The sequence below is a fragment of the Rhopalosiphum maidis genome, chromosome 1 (assembly GCF_003676215.2).
Source record: "Rhopalosiphum maidis isolate BTI-1 chromosome 1, ASM367621v3, whole genome shotgun sequence".
Lineage (NCBI taxonomy): Eukaryota > Metazoa > Arthropoda > Insecta > Hemiptera > Aphididae > Rhopalosiphum > Rhopalosiphum maidis.
The window spans coordinates 61,174,877-61,193,124 of record NC_040877.1 but is presented as its reverse complement, the minus strand read 5'-3'; the positions used below and the strand labels follow the sequence as shown (position 1 = coordinate 61,193,124).

The 18,248-nt window shown below is 33.0% G+C and overlaps 1 protein-coding gene across 1 annotated transcript; it reads right to left on the bottom strand.

Moving 5' to 3' along the window:
• Nucleotides 1–596: 596 nt before the first annotated feature.
• Nucleotides 597–17,571, bottom strand: LOC113554598 (protein piccolo). The gene is made up of 2 exons (XM_026958513.1): nt 17,353–17,571; nt 597–5,712 (listed from the first exon to the last, which is right to left on the bottom strand). The coding sequence occupies exon 2, from the start codon at nt 5,697–5,699 to the stop codon at nt 1,116–1,118; it is 4,584 nt and encodes a 1,527-aa protein (XP_026814314.1). The 5' UTR covers nt 5,700–5,712; nt 17,353–17,571; the 3' UTR covers nt 597–1,115.
• Between the last annotated feature and the right edge of the window lie 677 nt (nt 17,572–18,248).

Below are 18,248 nucleotides of genomic sequence, written 5' to 3'. Positions count from 1 at the left end.
CAAAAGAGATGATATTCAATGTTCATGATCTAATTATTCATTTTATATTTTGATCTTAAAACGCCAACACAATATAAATATGATAATATAATATTTATTATCAATTATTTGTATTGTAAAGTTAAATTTTATTACTGATCAATTTCTATTTAAATTTATAATATCTATCTATATTTTGTTACAAGTCAATAAACAAGTTGTGATGTTTATTTATGTTAGAATTTCCTATTTACTCAAGGTAACGAAATAAGGTAATGTTGTTAAAAACTAAAAACATAAAAATCAATACATTTTTTATAGAAAATTAATTTAATCATACATATGTTGTACAGTGTACACAGTAAAAATAATAATAATATAAGAATTACATATAAATTATAAAACTAAGACATTTTTCGAATGAAGAGTTTCTTTTTTTCCGATGTTTATTGATTTCAATGAAAATTGTTATGTAGTTACGTTCTTACATAGTATATATAATATTATGCTAAACATTAATGATTATAAAATCAAATTATGTTAACGAAGTTACAATTAAACTCAGCACACATACAATTTACAATATATTTATGGAAACATAATACATAAATTATGTTATTTTTATGACAAAGCAAACGGTTCACTTATCAAATAAATATTTAATAAGTAAAACATGTTTATATACAAATACAAAGTAAAAAATATTAAATAAAATATGTTTAAAGTTGTATGAAATGAGTTTCATTAGTGAAACAGACAAAAACTAGATACATTCAGTAGGTTTATATAAATAAATGTTTGTTCAACGCATACACGTAACTAATAAATTATATAAATGTGACTAAAATATAATAATATTTATGCATAAAAATAATATGTACAAAATATTTTTTTTCTAGACGTTGGCACAGATTTATATCCCGTTTGTATCTTTGGTTTTGTGTGGACTCGAGGCGAATGTACGAGCAATAATTTATTTATTATTCTGTACACTACTTACTATACTCGATAATTACTGACACCTGCCATAAACAAGCATCGTCGTCTCACGTCTTTTCTTATTATAACCTTAAGATACGCGTGTACATATTACATTATATTTTATATTTATTATATATTTTATATTATTATAATATTCATGGCTCGGACACCAGGTCAGTGATTTGTTTGTTCTTTTTGCTCTTCACGCACCTACCCTTATAGCATATTTCAGTCTCCATAGATACCTTGGTCGTAGTGGATGTTACCGGCGCGAGAGGCAGTTCCGTGACCGCGGCTGCAGTTACGATTGTTGGGTCGGTTGACTCTGTCTCCGCAACTAAGTCAACTGTTGACTCTTCAGCAGATACCGTTGCGGTCTCAGCCCGAGGTTCGTCACCACCACTGATGAATTTTGCTAGCATATCGGCCAAGTTCCGCTGGAACGCCTCGTCTTGTTCGTCATCCGGATATTTGGCCACGGGTGGAGACACTTCTGGAGTTTGGGTGGTTTCGGCCGGACGTTCTTCTTCCGTTGTCGTCACTGCCACTTCTGCGTTGTCAGAAATGGTAGTAACTAACAATTGCTTTTGGTTGCTGTCAGTTGTCGCGGACGCCGTTATGGTTGTCGGTGCGATCGTAGTGGTAGTTGTGGTTGTGGATAATTCTTCCGGAGCAGAAGACGATGATACTTCGAATTCGGTGGTCGGTTTTGTTACTAATTCATGAATGGCATTTGCTGAAAGGGGACCTAAAGAGTTTTGCGATTCAGCTGTATCCAGGTTGTCTTGCGGTTTCTTCACTCGTACCCTGACCCAATGACCTCGGCGACCTGGTGTTTTCTTCTCAACGTTCGGGTCGTGTGCTTTCTTGTCGTTACCACTTCCGTGGTAGTGTTTTTCCTTCGACAAATCCTCGTCCGCTGGTGGTTCCCCACTGCTAAACTTACTGTCTGGACCAGAAGGCGCTTGCGTGTACCTTGTATCTAACTCATAACCATGACTCTGCTGTACAGTTACTGGTTCATTCCAGAATGACGCAGCTTCTTCGATTTTTTTCTGTTCATCTTGTTGACTGGTCGGCTGTGCTTCATCTTGGAACTGTTGTTGAACTGGCGCAGCTTCTGTGGTCGACGTAGTTGTTGTAGTCGTTGTTGTGGTTGGTCTCCTGCTAGATCTTGATCGCACGAACTCTGATCTACTAGCTTGTGTCGTTCTAGACCTCAGAGGATTTCTCGTAGTTTCGGTAGTTTCAGTAGTTGTAGTCGTTACCGGGCGACGTCTCTTCAGAGGATTATACCTTTGGGTCGAAGTTTCTGTTATCTGTTCAGAAACTTCTTCCGAAATGCTCGAAGACTCCGTCGTAGGCCTTTTGGTCGTAGTTAGTCTTTGCCTTGGCCTCAACTTCGTTCGTTCTTTGGGTTTTTCACTGGATTCTATGATATTTTGAGTACTTGGTATTTCTACTGGAACTTGAGTTGATGTCAACAATAATTTATCATAGTACGACAGGCGTTGTCTAAGTTTTGGCGTGTCTGTGGGGGATAATGTCGCTGCCGTCAGAGGTTCTTCAGATACGGTTTGTGGAGGATTGGATGCCGACTGAACTTGTTCCGTGGACGACTGTTGTTGATTCAAGAAATTATTACCTACTTGATACTGAGAAAGTGGTTGTATTTGTTGAAAGTTTTTAAATATCTGTTTTTCAGTTGAGCTAGAAATAAATTGTTGTTGGTTTATTTCCGGATTGTTTAGATCGGTTGGCGATTGAGGATTGTTTAAAAATTGCTCTGGACTGGTCTGAGAAGGATTGTCTAAAAGTTGTTGATGATTTTCAAAGAACGGCTGTTGGCTTGGTTGTTGGTTATTGAAAAACTGTTGTTGTTGTTCTTGCTGAGGCCAAGAGCTAAGAGTATCCAAATAGTTTTGTTGATTATGTGGAACTTGTTGATCTGCGAAAAACTGTTGTGATTGTGTGTGATCAGACTGTTGTTGCTGTGTATTTTCAAACTGCTGTTGCTGAATGTTATCAAACTGCTGTTGCTGTGTACTTTCAAACTGTTGTTTCTGTGTGTTATCAAATATGGGTGCTTGCGTGGTTTCAAAAACAGTCTGTTGTTGTTCTACTGGTTTTCGTGTAAATTTCTGACGAATAGACGTCGGTGTACTTTCCAAAAACTGTGGTTTTTCGCTCTCTAAAGTTGAAATTTCTGGCAACTTTTGTAATTCTGCAGGTGTCGTAAATTGATCTTTTTGTCGTTCTGTGATATCATTCAAGGGAGTAGTCGTGCTGAAACTAGTTAATGAACCCCTATGCAATGGTTTTCTTTGTCGGCTACGTTTCGGTGTAGAGGGTGTGGCATCTGTAATTGGTTGAGCTCTTTCGGTTCCTCGTTGCGTGGTACTCGATATAGATGGTTGTAAAGAGTTCACTTCAGTCGGCAATTGAGACGTGAGTTTAAATGGATTGAATTCAGTAGAGGAGGAAACAACTGGTGATTTGGAAGAAACAACAACAGAACCTATATGTGGTGGTGGGAATGGAATTTTCGCGTAACCTGGTGGAGGTTTGAAATTAAGTGGAGCGACGAAAAATGGTAAACGATCGATCATTGAATCGATTTTAGTAATGTCAAGTGACGACAAATAAGGCAATGCAAATTTAACATAACCCCTGGGTGCATCGAGATCGGATGGTCCAACAAACACTTTGGGTGAACGATTACCGATTGTATCTAATACTGGTATCGTTTTTGCATCCTTTAGTATGGTTAGTACTTCGTTTATCTTGTTATCCAGCCGTTTTTCCATATAAACAGAAAGTGGTGGTTGATGAGGAGGTGGATATGGTGTTGATGGTGTTTGTACTGCTTTTTCTGTTGGACTTTGTGAATTAAATGACAGCTGGGGTGTTAATGTTGAAGATTGCGACAATTGAACTTTTGGTTTTGATTTTTGTTTTACTTCTTCAAAATTTGGTACAAATGGTGCTTGTGGTTCTTGTTTAGGTCTCGTGTCCTGGAAATTATGGACAGTGTTTGGTTGAATTTCTGGTTTTGGCCTCAATGACTCGAAATTAGGAGTGAATGTTTGTTGTGCTATTACTTGTGGAATTTCTTGGAAATTTGTAACGAATTGTTGTTGAGGTTCTAATTTTGGCTCTTCAAAGTTGGGAACGAACTGTTGCGGTGGTGGTGGTAATTCTTGCCTTGGCCTATTTTCCTGGAAATTTGGAACAAACTGTTGTTGAGGTTCTAATTTTGGTTCTTCAAAGTTGGGAACAAACTGTTGCGGTGGTGGTTCTTGTCGTGGTCTAGTTGTTTCTTGGAAATTGGGAATAAATTGTGGTTGAGATTGTAACTTTGGTTCTTCAAACTTGGGAACGAACTGTGGTGGTGGTGGTGGTGGTGGTGATTCTTGTCTCGGTCTTGTTGTTTCTTGAAAATTGGGAACAAACTGTTGTTCAGGTTCTAATTTTGGTTCTTCAAATTTGGGGACAAACTTTGTCGGTGGCAGTTCTTGTTTTGGTCTTGTTTCTTGGAAATTAGGTTGGGCACTTTGAGGTCGTGGTTCTTGTCTTGGTCTCGTTTCTTCGAAATTCTGTTGGAAATTTTGAGGTTGTGGTCCCGGTCTTGGACGACTTCCATCAAAGTTTGAAACGAAATTCTGAGCAGACTCTTGTCTAGATTCCTCTAGATTGGGTGTAAAGGTTTGTTGTCCTTGTGGTTTCGTTTCTTTTGGTTTATCTTCAAAGGCTGGTTTTTGGAATCTATTATCGTGAAATTGAAAAAAGTTGGAAGGCGGGTTTCTTGCGTCTTCAAGAAACTGAAATGATTGTGGACTGACTGGCTGTTCATTTTGAGGCAAAAACTCTGGACGTTGTTCCTTCAGTTGATTTGAGAAATTTGGTTTACCTTGTTCAAACAACTGCGATGGTGGTGGGAAACGGCCAGTGTTCTGTTCAAATGACGGTGGTGTTGGTGGTGGAGGTGCAAAACGATTGGGTTCTTGTTCAAATTGTTGAGGAAGTGGGAACTGTGGTTCAAACGGTTGCGGTGGTCTTTGGAATTTCAGTTTACCAGTCTCGAACGGCGATTGCGTCTTCGCGTCAATCTGTGACTGTTGCGGTATTGGCCTATCAGCTTGCAACCTTGGTTTTTGCCTCTGCAGTGCTTCGATGGGAACGTATACAAGTTGCACTGACCCTTTGTTTTGTTGTTGGATGAACGGTGACTCGGGGAACGTCACTTTGTTTTCCTTTGGTGCAGACTGAATTTGCGGTTGGGGTATGAACGTGAACTGTGGCTGGAAATTGGGTAGTCCTTGAAATCTACCTGAGAATGGGTTCTGTTGGCCAAAAAATGGTACCGGGAAGTGTACGGGTTGTGGTATTTTTGGTGCTTGTTGTTGACCAAAGAACTGAGCTGACGTTGCCGCTGGTGTAGTGATTTCGTACGGTTCGCCAGTCGGTGCCCGGTTAAAATTGTTTTGTTTGGAATTAAAATTAAATGCACGCCCGGATGGAACGGCCGGTGGATTTAATAGACGTCCGACTTCATCAACACCACCTGCTTCATCACTGGATTCCAGATTCTTTTGACACGATGGACATGATGCGGTTATAGGTACCCAATCATCAACACGTTTTGCGGCAGTTTCGGGTCGACTCCATTTTTCTTCTGGTCGTACTGGTTCACTCAGCAAGGCCGTGCAGAGAAGCACGACCAATCCCCACCCTTTCATGGTTTAGTGGGACCTGTAGAAAAAAATTAAATTAGTTTATTTGGTTTTATTAAATTTGTCATACTAATTTATTTGAAATATTGATTAATATATAATATTTAAATATATAACTACATTTAAATAATCTGTAAATAAATAAAAAACTTCAACGAATACGAAAATATATCTAATTGTATAATATACATTTTATAAATTACGTAAATTTTAATAATTTTTTAACTTCTTTTTCTATAAACAACCAATAATTTAAACAATATAGAACAAATAAAAAAATATAAATGGATTATGGTTTTATCGTGTAGATTGATAACACTATTGATCACCTAGCTATCCATTACGCCACGGTTGTTGGGTAACAAAATATATACTTAATGCTGGTATATCACCTGAAACTGATCGTGCAGATATTTTATAATATGATAATTGACACACCGGAACTATTTGGATTGCACTAATATCTATATCAGGTCACATTCAAATTAAATTACAAGTAAATTGTCCGAAACTTCGAATATAATATAAATATTTTTACTCAGTTCTAGAAGGACGCCGTCAAAGTCATTTTCTACACACATACCTCGAATCAATGTTTGCGTTATAAGCTACGTGGTATGCGACGCTCAACACCTCGTAACAAAAACAAAATCAGTACGCTGTTTACAACGATATTATTTTTTATTTGTGACATAACATAGTTGAAAAATTGATTAATTTTTTTTTTAGGTGAAAAGTAAAAAAAAAAAATCTCATTTTATAACATAAATCTGTACGTTTAATCATGCGTACAATAAATAGCGTACCTGCTATATATAACTATATAAGTAGTGTAATAATTAATTTCACGGAGGATGTACTTATTATAGTTGTATCATAAAACAGTAATAGCTGCAGTATACGATTGTCATGCAAACAAAATTGAGGAAATGCAACAAAAATCTTAAAGTTTTTATCATACTTAGGTTGTATACATTAGATATATAAACGTTTATTAGTTTTTAATCACCTATCTGGAAAAACATTCAACTGTACAATATGTATCTTGTACTTGTATAGTTGTGTGATGTTTCTAATCTGTTATAAATAGAGAATAAGTGTTGGTTATTATCAAAGTTGGGAAAAGTTAACCAATTTTTGTATAACTAGTAAAAATTAAGCTATTAAATAAAATAAATTAGTCCAGTTAAATAAAAATGTATTTAAAAATAAATATTAATTTGAGTAACTAAGTTAAGTAGTATATCTTCAGGAAAATAATAACATAAGTTCTGCAGTTAAAAGTTACTTCATCTATTAATCACACTCGTATTATTATGTTTTTAACTCTACAAATAAAAAAATATTTTTTTCTTTGGCTGGGTTAGGACGATAAATTTATAACAATCATAACTGCCACTTTAATGTTTAAGTATTTTTTTTTTAAAATCGTAATTAATTTATAATTATCTAGAAATACATTCAACTGTACACTAGGTATACTTGTATGACATTTCTAATTCGTTATAATTACAAAATAAGTGCCAGTCTGTCTGTGATTAATTATTATATTGTAAGACAAACGTATATTGAACACGTATAAAGTTAACATCTAATTATAAAGTACCTATCGTCCTAACCCATGGTAGTCACTATCTGGTTCTTATACCTATATACCCGAACAATGGTAACCTGTAATAGTAATTTTAACTTATTGAACACGAACAGAGTTTTATAATAAATAAATGAATATAAAAGTATTTCATACATACGCGTAAATTACTACGATATGCGTGATTTCGAACATTATTTTTATATAACAGTTAAATACATCGTTTATTGACTTGCGAATCGCGATGGTCGATAAGAACTGATGACTATAATAATATTAATGTTGTGCTTTTTATTTGTTTGATTACGTATGCCCGTCCCTGTACAGAAAATGTCAGAAATACCTGTTTTTGACATTGGATCTCACCAACACATTCTTTTGACATTAAAAAGCTATGTACAATAATGATTATGTCTGACCTCTGTGTACACGTTTTTCTCGTTATTTGTTTTTCCACTTTAATTATATAATTATTTACTTGAATAGGCACACCACGCACTTATGGGATAAAACTACGATGGTACTAAAAATAGCCGTAGGGCGTAGGCGAAGAACAATAACACGCAAACATTTACGTCCAAATTGGTAGTTATTTACTGGAGTTTGAAAATCTCGATTACTATTTTTTCGTTCAACCGCTTCTTATAGCCATGTTGTTGTTGTCGACCGATTATTTTCATATTAATCATTAGTAATTACCTACTACTTAGCTTGATGGAAAAATTCAATAACTCGTTGGTGCGACCGTAGCAGTTATCCAGTAAAAAAAATTAACCTATTACTATAGTATCTTATACATTGATATTATATTTATAAAGAGAGAGAGAGAGAAAAAGAGAGAAACGATTTACTATAGACTAACGAACGTTTATTGGTTAGTTTGGATATTAAATTTATAATAATAATATATAAATGACAATAACAATTAAATTGCACATTTTCAAAGACGAAGTAAACATAAAAATGCAATAATCACTAAAGTAATACCTATACCTACCTATATAATATATTATTATTAAATCAAAATGGTTCTTATTTAATTGTTTTTCTTCTTTTAGTGATTCTTCAGACGTTTTGCATTTAACGAGCGTTGATTTTATAATTGGTACGAATACTGGAAATGATTGGAAACGTTAAAAACTTGGAACGAAAAGAGAAATAAAAACGAAACCATTATATTATTATATTATATATTATAGTCTTAAACAAAAGCATGTATCGCGGGTACACGAATATTGTGCCGCTCTACATGTGCGCTCAAGTTGCAAAGACGATAATATACAGGTAGGCAATTATACATCGTTTTTAATTGTTATTAAACGCAGTTTTTTACGTTTTCAAAGTCAACAAACCGTATAGGTATACCACCGTCAGACGGCTCCCAGTTTTACTATCCCGGCGACAGCCACGCACTTGACCACGCGCGTCTGCCAGGCGAAATCAACATTATATTATTATCATAATATTTTTACAGCCGGTGTGTCTCGTAGGTAATATAGAAAGTGAACTTGTTGCAGTTACGCATGCGACGAGGGACGAGCCGATATTTTAATTAAAATAACATATGCCGTACAACAATAATATAACGGTTGTAGAACGCACACGCGAAACGTGATCGGCCGCAGTTGCTTCCTGTCCGGTCAGCTATTATAGCAGCATCGAGTTTTGCTGACGAAAAAAAAATCGATTCGCGCGATTCGTTTACGACCGACCGGTCAAACGACGATATTCACCGTGATACGGAGGAGAATGCGAAAGAAAACGAAAGCGGTCCGTAGAACGGAATTCGAATAGTAATAATAATAATAATAATAATATAGTTAGTAATGCGATCGCGCCCAACGCGTGTAGGTAGAGGCGTAGGTATATTGCGCAATCGATGATAGTTCCCGGATTTTGATCTGCGCCAGGTAAAATCGGAACATTAACGGCTCCATCGTATAATTTCTTTTTTTGAAATCCGATCGCTGTGTAGTGGCTTTAACGCGCACACAACTCTGCAATAAAGTTGCTACACCGACTACATTGATGAAAATATTAAATAATAATAATTATCATCATCAATTGTGTTTGACTTGAAACAGTTGAAACGATTGTATTTCGACAGTTTGTTTTCATGAAATATGCTTTAATGTAATTAATAATTATGGGAGAAAATCGGTTGGTCGAGTATAAGGTATAGACGGTAAGGTAATAATATTTGTGTGTCCATTATTAGTGAACGTTGAGTAGGAATGTTGTTTAAACATCGGCACGTTAACTTTTGATAGTTATTATAATATTCGTTAAACGATTTCGAAACAATCGCGTATCAATTACGAAGTCATTAAATAGTTTTCAATCGTGAAAGAATTTACGATTTAATATAAATTATAATATCATATACTTATCACAATTATAATTTGGTTTGGAATGTTTTAACGATAAAATAATATTATATAAATTGCGTATGTATGAGTTATAGTATAAATATTTGTACTCAATGATTAAATTACATATTTAACGAAACGTAACAGTGAAATCTTTCGAGTGGGTACTCGAAAAAGAACGGTTTGTTCTTTGGAACGCGGACACGATGTAAGTGCGTGGAAAGGAGTGTATCTGTCGTACGAATAGGTGGTAGTGGTCTCGGGTTTCGCGTTTTAAACTTTCTGACTTTAACGCCAAATTTCGACGGTTTGAATTCAATGGGCAATTTATAATACGAGTATATTTTATTCGTCGCATGATGAAAGTTTGCTTCTATGTACGCATCGTTAACCACAAAAGAAATCGAAACCAAATATTCAGGAAAACTAAAAATATTAAAAATAACAAACATATCGTCTTACGATTACTGTATATAATATACTTGAATATAAAACTTGAACACACACTACAATAAGTATGTTCTTTATTGGTCCAGCGTGTATACCTACAATAGCTAGTACAATACAATGTTTATGTTCATATATAACGTTATAAATATGTTTTTTCGATATTTAAAAAACGTTTACAAAATCTTTGATCATATTCGTTTCGGTTTTCACTAGACGGTAAGAAAAAAACATTACAATAGTGTAGGTACCTATACCTACTAAACAACAAATGGTCGAAATGCGCTTATAATGTAGGTATACTATGCTCACTGCATTGAATATTTAAAACAAAAATTAGACCGCACGTTACTGTGTAAACTTTGAATACACTTTGAATTTAAGAAAATGATTTATTGCACAAGTCGAAACGCGATGACTATAATATGATTATATCACACACGCGTCTACACACAGGAAAATTAATTTATCCCAACAGAATATTCTCATTCGAACGGCGGCGTCCTTGTGCACCCATCAAGTGACAAATCACACTCATAATTTAGTGACACATAATTTGTATAATATAATATTATATAACATACCTACTATTCACGATAAATTATATGGAAAATAAAATAATGGGAACGGCCTGCTGTAGCCACTCCGTCGCGGGTACACTGATGTGATTTCGCCTCCGCTCAAATGACTTAACGAAAACACGAGCTCTATATATAAATCCACGTATTTATCCAGGAACAGATTTTTTTTTTTTAACACTATTTCCGGGACCAATATATCTTATACTATCTCGTTGACTCGAACAAATTAATTATTTATTTTCGTTCTAAATAATTAATTAATTGGTATGCAATACATGACCGTGTGATTATTGCATTATGAGCTGCGATATTAGCAATAATAATATTACCATTAAATTATGAGTCATTTTGTTTGAACATTTTATGAAAACATAGCACATTATTTGTTTTTAAGTAAAAACATTTTAAACGCATTTATGAAACAAATGCAAGTAAGTTATTATTGTTGTTCACAAATAATATCGTTTTATCATAAATAGATATACTATTTATTAAAATTGATATATTTCTTCACCGAAATCTATGAAGTCTATAGAACAACTACTATTTCGTTTATTGCGTATAAAATAAGCAATTCGACGATATTATTTCGAATGTTAATTATTAATTGAAAACAAAATTATGATATAATGTTTTCTCGGCATATTCCTACGACAGATGATATTATCAATAGATGATAGGTATTCCTACAGTTTATTTTTTTTTTCACTAAAGAAATTTCTCGTCTACAATTCTACATGATCATGACAAAACCGATGAATAGAAATATTACTTTTATTTTTCCCGACAAATCCTCGTTTATCACTTTATCAATTTTTGACATATCTCGCAGACGTCATAAAAGTATAGCTATATATACACGAAAAAAATAATAATCATTTCCGTCCAAATAGAATAGACGCGCGCTCGCGCACACCCGCTTTCATTATTATTGCTACTGCAGCAGCAGCAACTATATCCCGACGCAATGATTGGCCGTCCTCTAGAAATCTCGCCGACCTTCAAGTCAAAGCGAAAGTTTTCCATTTTCACGTTGACAAACGACGATAATGTATTTGTTTTCAATTAGGTGTTCGGTTTTGCCGCGGTTTTTGGATATGTGCAGCGTATATAATATAATGAAATAGGCATATCATCACAATATAATTTTACACTCGAATTAAAATGTATCTACTGGCCATCATCGTACATAATATCATTGTCACGGACGACGTGAGTTTGGTGTAATTACTAGTACACGAACGTTGAAGCTCAAAAATCGATAGATGGTGATGCATAGGGTTGATATCGTGGATTATAAGTATATAGTATAATAATATGTATTAATGGCGTCTTCGATGTACCTATCTACCTATATAATATATGGTGAAAGCTGAGTGCGTTGAACCTGCAGCAGCATTTTTATCTTCGTCTGATGAGAACGATAGTGAATAACTTGATGTTAATTCGTGTAATAAAATATGTTACGGAATGCCAATGATTGTTTTTCTGACTATATGATCGCTCATCAGGCATTAGTGTCACGATGACGAAAGGCGGTGACGATTATTCAGCGGCCGGGACATGACAAAACTATTGAGTGTTAATTTTTTATTCAAGTTTGTTTTGATGGCCATCGAAACTCATTCAATACTGAGTAAATGGGTGTGCGCTACGAAAACGATATGACTTGTTGATGCTACGTTCATAATACGAAACGACTAAATTGGTTTTTCGAATTTTTAGCCCATTCAATATTCATCAATACTAATGTATAAATTATTCAAAAACACCACTATTATTCTTAGTATTGTAAGTATGACGTAGTGGCAATATTATCAAATATCACGTTGAAAATCGATAAGTTATTCGAATGTTTCAGCATAAAATCACAAATCAAGTAAAATTTTACAAGTACTATTTTTTTGTATAACACACGTGCTTGAATCGAAATATTTTTGATCGAATTTAATATATAATTATTGAAAAATAAATATTAAATAATGAAACCATGTGACGCGCAAGTCCATCTAAGTCTAAAAACCTATCAGATATTGGTGATAGAAAATAAACATATCCGAACCCACGACAATTAGTGACGTGCGGTAGTATGCTGACAAAGACTATTTGTTTTTTTTTATTTATAGATTATATTTTCAATGATATAAATGCAGTACAAACAATGTGCCGTTAGTTGGTGTACAAAAATCGAAATGAATTAATGATCCACAACGAATTCTCAGGGAAAAATGTATCATGCGCGAGTTCGCAACTCTGCTAGTACCTATATAATATACTTATATTAAAATATAATAAACTATAAATCTATTTTTTTTTTGTTGAACCGCCATGAAAAATAAACGTATGAAATAAATCTAATGGAACAAATTAATTTTGAATACAGTGATAATAATAAAATAGCTTATTCAATTTAATTACGGTTCATATACATAGTAAATTATAGTATAATGTATAATATATTATTTGACCTTTAAACATATTTTACACTTTACAGTCGATTTTGTTCGTATACAATTTTAAAAATTTCAGTACACGTTTAATACTTGACTTTTTTCTAGGTATAAAGTAAAACTAATATTTTTTATTAATTATTATATTATATCATGCGTGTGCATGTTGCGCATTTTGTAAACTTATTTGAATAAATATAACTGTATATCTAAATTTAGTTTAATACAAAATCAATATTTATATTTGTGTTTTAAACAAATATACGTAGGTAAACATCTAGTACACAATTATTATACTGGAGTAATTCATAAATGTGTACAAGTATGGAACACTGCAAGTGATCATATGCAAATATTTCCATTAAAAATATTTACAAACGTTAAAATATTTATTATTTTAAAATAAATCATTAGTAAATTAACTCATGAGCCTAATATTATTCATACAGGCGTTAGCAATATACTTTATAATAAAAACCGTAATCAATATAAATATTTCTTTTTAGTATATTAATAAAAAGTCAAGCGTAGATCTGGAGTCTAGACTGCACGTGTCGAATCGAGTAAAATGTATATAATATATATATATATATATATATATTATATGCATATGTCTCTCAATATATTGACTGATTTATAAAATTACGAAAATTTGTTCGATCAAGCTGAAGTCGATACATTGTACAATAAATCATAGCTAGGTAATAGAAGTATATAGGTATAATAAGAATAATAGTATTGTATATAATGTCATAATATATTATATAAAATGCTATTTTAAATTTAGTTGGAAGTAATTTTATTATTTTTAATCATTATTGTAAATCGCCAATTCACATATTTTCGACACAATATATACTGTAATCAATTAAAATTCCAAAAAAGGTAGGTATAGCTATATTATGTGAACATTGAACATGTATATATACTATAGTATACGCCAATTTATAATTCTGGTTATTTAATATTTCGTTGTGTAAATATATAAAATATAATAATTGGAATATTCAAGACGACAAAATTAATCGAAAACGATTTAAAGCTATTTATTCGACAGGCGCGCAAGATACGATCGACATAAAAAAAACTCTATTATAAATAATAATAAAAATAATAATAATAAATGGGACCTATAATATAACACGATGGCGCCGGAACTTACGAACTGCGTGAAAGCAATAATGTTATTGACAAATGAAAATTTTCGATTAAAATACGCATCAAAGCGTTAATAAAAAATTGGAATTATGATTTCATATCCATCTCTGGGCTCACCGATTATGAAATGATAAAGAAAATATACATCATCTGCCGATTGAGTGATCGTATACGACTTGCGCAACATGCGAAGACTTCGCGAATTTTTGTTTCCTTTTAAATGTCATTCGTCACGGTCCTATCCGACTATCCCGTCCAGCGTACTGCGTTTATATACATAATATATAGGTATACCTTCAGTTTATGATTTTATTACAAAAACTACATGTACCTACCTATACCTATACCTACCTACGCAATATAAAAACACAATGTAAAAAACGTAGGTACATATGGATATGGTTATGTAAAGAAAAAAAATGTAATCCTGTCCCGCTGTGTGACCAAAACGTCAAAAACGGAAAAGGAATAAGAGAACACACGCATTGCAACAATGACCATAACGACGACGTGATATATCGCATAATCGTGAATATACTTATTATTTCACACGTTAATTATACTTATATACATATATATATATATATATATATTATGTCCACTGATTATTGTTATATCATAACCATCGTTTTTAACGTCAAAGACGATAACTATACGTAATCAAATTCTTTGAATACTATGAGTCGTAGACCGTAGTATATTATTTTTAAATAATGTGCACATAGAGTATAGAGAGTAATAATAATAAATTGCTATTATTTGTTCAATCTCGACTAGAGATTTTAACGCCCGTTTCGTTCTTAAAAATTATTTAGGCGTAGTTGTTTTCGAATTAGTTCATTGCTACGAGTTTTCGCATATATAGAGATATTTTATATTTATTAATGCGTTCTGCGAAAGGTCATGTGAATTTTTCTAATGCTTATATTATAAACTATAAGCTTCTGCATATTTAAGTGTTAAATAAAACTACAATGAAAAATTATTTCGCACGTTTTTAGGATTAAAGGCTGCACCCAGGTCAAGGTATAAGCGTGTTAAAAATAATTTTGACAAAACCACTGGGTCATATAAAAAATTAAATATAATAAAACTTAACTGTTAGTTCACGTAACAAAAAATGTGAGTTTAAACGAAATCAAACGTTAAGTGCTCATAAGCTATTTTAAATTATGAAAGATGTATAAAGCATATTACACAATAAAAGAAACCATACGTATAAAAATGTAACTTGAAAAATTGTTACATGCGTGTTTAACTCAATATAATAATTTTATAAATAGAAAAATATTACATGTATACCTATATGTAAGGGTATACTTTCAAATCCAAGCAATATTTAAGTTTATATTAATTTTTTTGTGCAATAGTTTATTAGAGCTACTTTGAGTTTTATTTTTAAGTACATTTTGAATAAAATGTTTTAAACCTGTTATACAATAACATAAACATTTTCATGTATTTTAAATGCTTAAAAATACAGAATTAATGAAAATACATCTCGGACAAAAACGAAATCCCCTCGCATTAACATTAGTATAATAAAATATAATATACTCGTAGTATTGCTTTATAACCGAAATAATAAAATAAAATATTTCATTTGAGACACATTTTGAATGGGACAGGATATAAGTTATATAGGTACCTACCACACAGGGCGTAGGTACAGAGTACAATTTAATATAGCGAATGTATATTATATACATTATGAACGCTATATAGGTAAATAATCTGTTCGTTCTATAAACACCTCTTGTGTTGTACAAAATATACCTGTTCTCTCTCTCTATATATATATTTAATTTTGAGGGTTGTAAGGGATTGTAACAGTTGATTGTCAAAACATAAAATATCATATATACATACATAGAGTTATACATAAATATATATTATACTACAGTGAATACACAACTACACGTATACCTTTTTTCTCGCTATATAATAACAGAATCTCGGTTGTAGCAGAGAAACTAAGTCGTCGGGGATCACTACAATTGTTAACAGGTGGTGGATGCGTTATATAGATTAACATTTAATCCGGTCTGTAAGCGTTTCTATTATCATATAACTTCTGAACCAGACTACTATAACATATACCTATATATAAAAACATACAACGAGAAAATAACAAAAATGTCGTTTCTTGTACGAGTGACCAACATAAAACACGTTCATATGGACATTGAAAATAACTATGAAATGTTTACTATAGTTGGGACATGATCGTAAATTTGTCGCCTCGCTCTCACGAAAAAAAAGTCAAGAAGAGTGTATTCCCCGAGATTATATACTACGACATTTCAACTTACAGAGTAAAGTTTTACTAGTAACTATACATTTTTAAATATATGTGCATCAGTATGTTATAATTATATAGAATCAAATAATATGCGCCCTCTTCAAATAATATTTTATTAGTTAAAAATAGATGTTAAGTAAGGTGATTCTTTTACCATATAACAGCAGAAATTCGTATAAATGTTTTTAAATAAAATTATGATTTTTAACTATTTTCATCGACATAATTTAACTTGATTGACTTTTTTAATTTTATCATAACTATGACAAAATACACTTTTAGTCTCATATTCCGTAGCAGAATAATTTTCTGAGAATTTTGTGAATAAATATTCAATATCAAAATACTACAGTTAATTAGTTTATAAGTAATTTTTTAAAGTTTATATAGCTACAGTATAATTTATAGAACAATTTTTTTTAAAACTTTAAATTGGTAGATTTTCAATGTAAAAAAAAAATATATATTTTTAAATACGTATGAATTTACTGGGAAAATTATAATCTTATGATCACGCGATATTATTTGACAAACTATACTATACGTCGGTAATTATTTGTGATCTCAATAAGTGTACAATTGAATTATAATCGATTATCGAATCAAATATCATAGCCGTATGCCAAATCGCTCATATAGACGTACACGTTGTGTATTATACAGATAGGTGCAGCGATACGTTTCGAAAGCCCACTATACAGTTAATTAATTAATTGTATTCCAATATGCGGTAAAAATATAATCAAATCACAAATACTCACGGGATACACTCGGGGAGGGCGTCGGTGCTCGTCCGGCGTATGTCTACACGAGCGCGTACGCTGAAAACGATAGTCGTGATGTCGTTGTTTTTCGAAATATGTACCCGACGGGTGACCGACGACGAACAACTCGAACGGCGGAAGTACGCGAGCGTATTGAGACGATTGCGCGCGGAATGACCGTCGCGGGACACCGGAGAACGCGTTTTGGAAGTGCTTGGCGGCAGTGGCGTCGGTGGTCGCGTCGCCAGTCGGTAGAGCGGCGGGAAGAACGGCCACCGGTGGGGTGGTGAGAGGTCCGCTCGGTGGTCGGCCGCCGAAAGGAAAAGTGAAGAGACTCGGCGGCGGCGGCGGCGGCGGCGGCGGGTGTGAGCGCGCGTGTCGTTGGCATTGGTGGTACCAAGGTCGCGGCGTCGACGGCAGTAAACAACACGTTTTCCACCTGCCATAAGGTATGATAAAAAAAAAACCAGCCCTTTTTTCATAAAACAATATTTTAATACGTTCTTTTTTTTTTATTTCACTCGACAACGCTGCCACCACTGCCATCTCAGGAATTCCCGACCAAGACCATTTAAATATAGTGTTGTTGTGGTTGTTTTTTTATGTGTATAGAAGTTGAAATCCGGATGGAGATGTGTTGATGTGTACACCTTAAGAGTTAAAAACGTTTCAGTATGCTATAAATATCAATGATACCATATATAATGGATTAAAAAGTTAAATATATATATATATATATCAAATATATAAATTCAAAATAAACAACATATTAAATTATTATTATGTACGCGTAATGATATACATTTATGTAGTTATTAGTTTATAAATATAAATATAAAAAAGTGGGTAAATTTTAAAAGTACCTTAATACGACATTTTTTTAAAACAATTAT

What these genes read in the sequence shown, in the direction of transcription:
- LOC113554598 (XM_026958513.1), bottom strand. Translation starts at nt 5,699, where the DNA reads ATGAAAGGGTGGGGATTGGTCGTGCTTCTCTGCACGGCCTTGCTGAGT.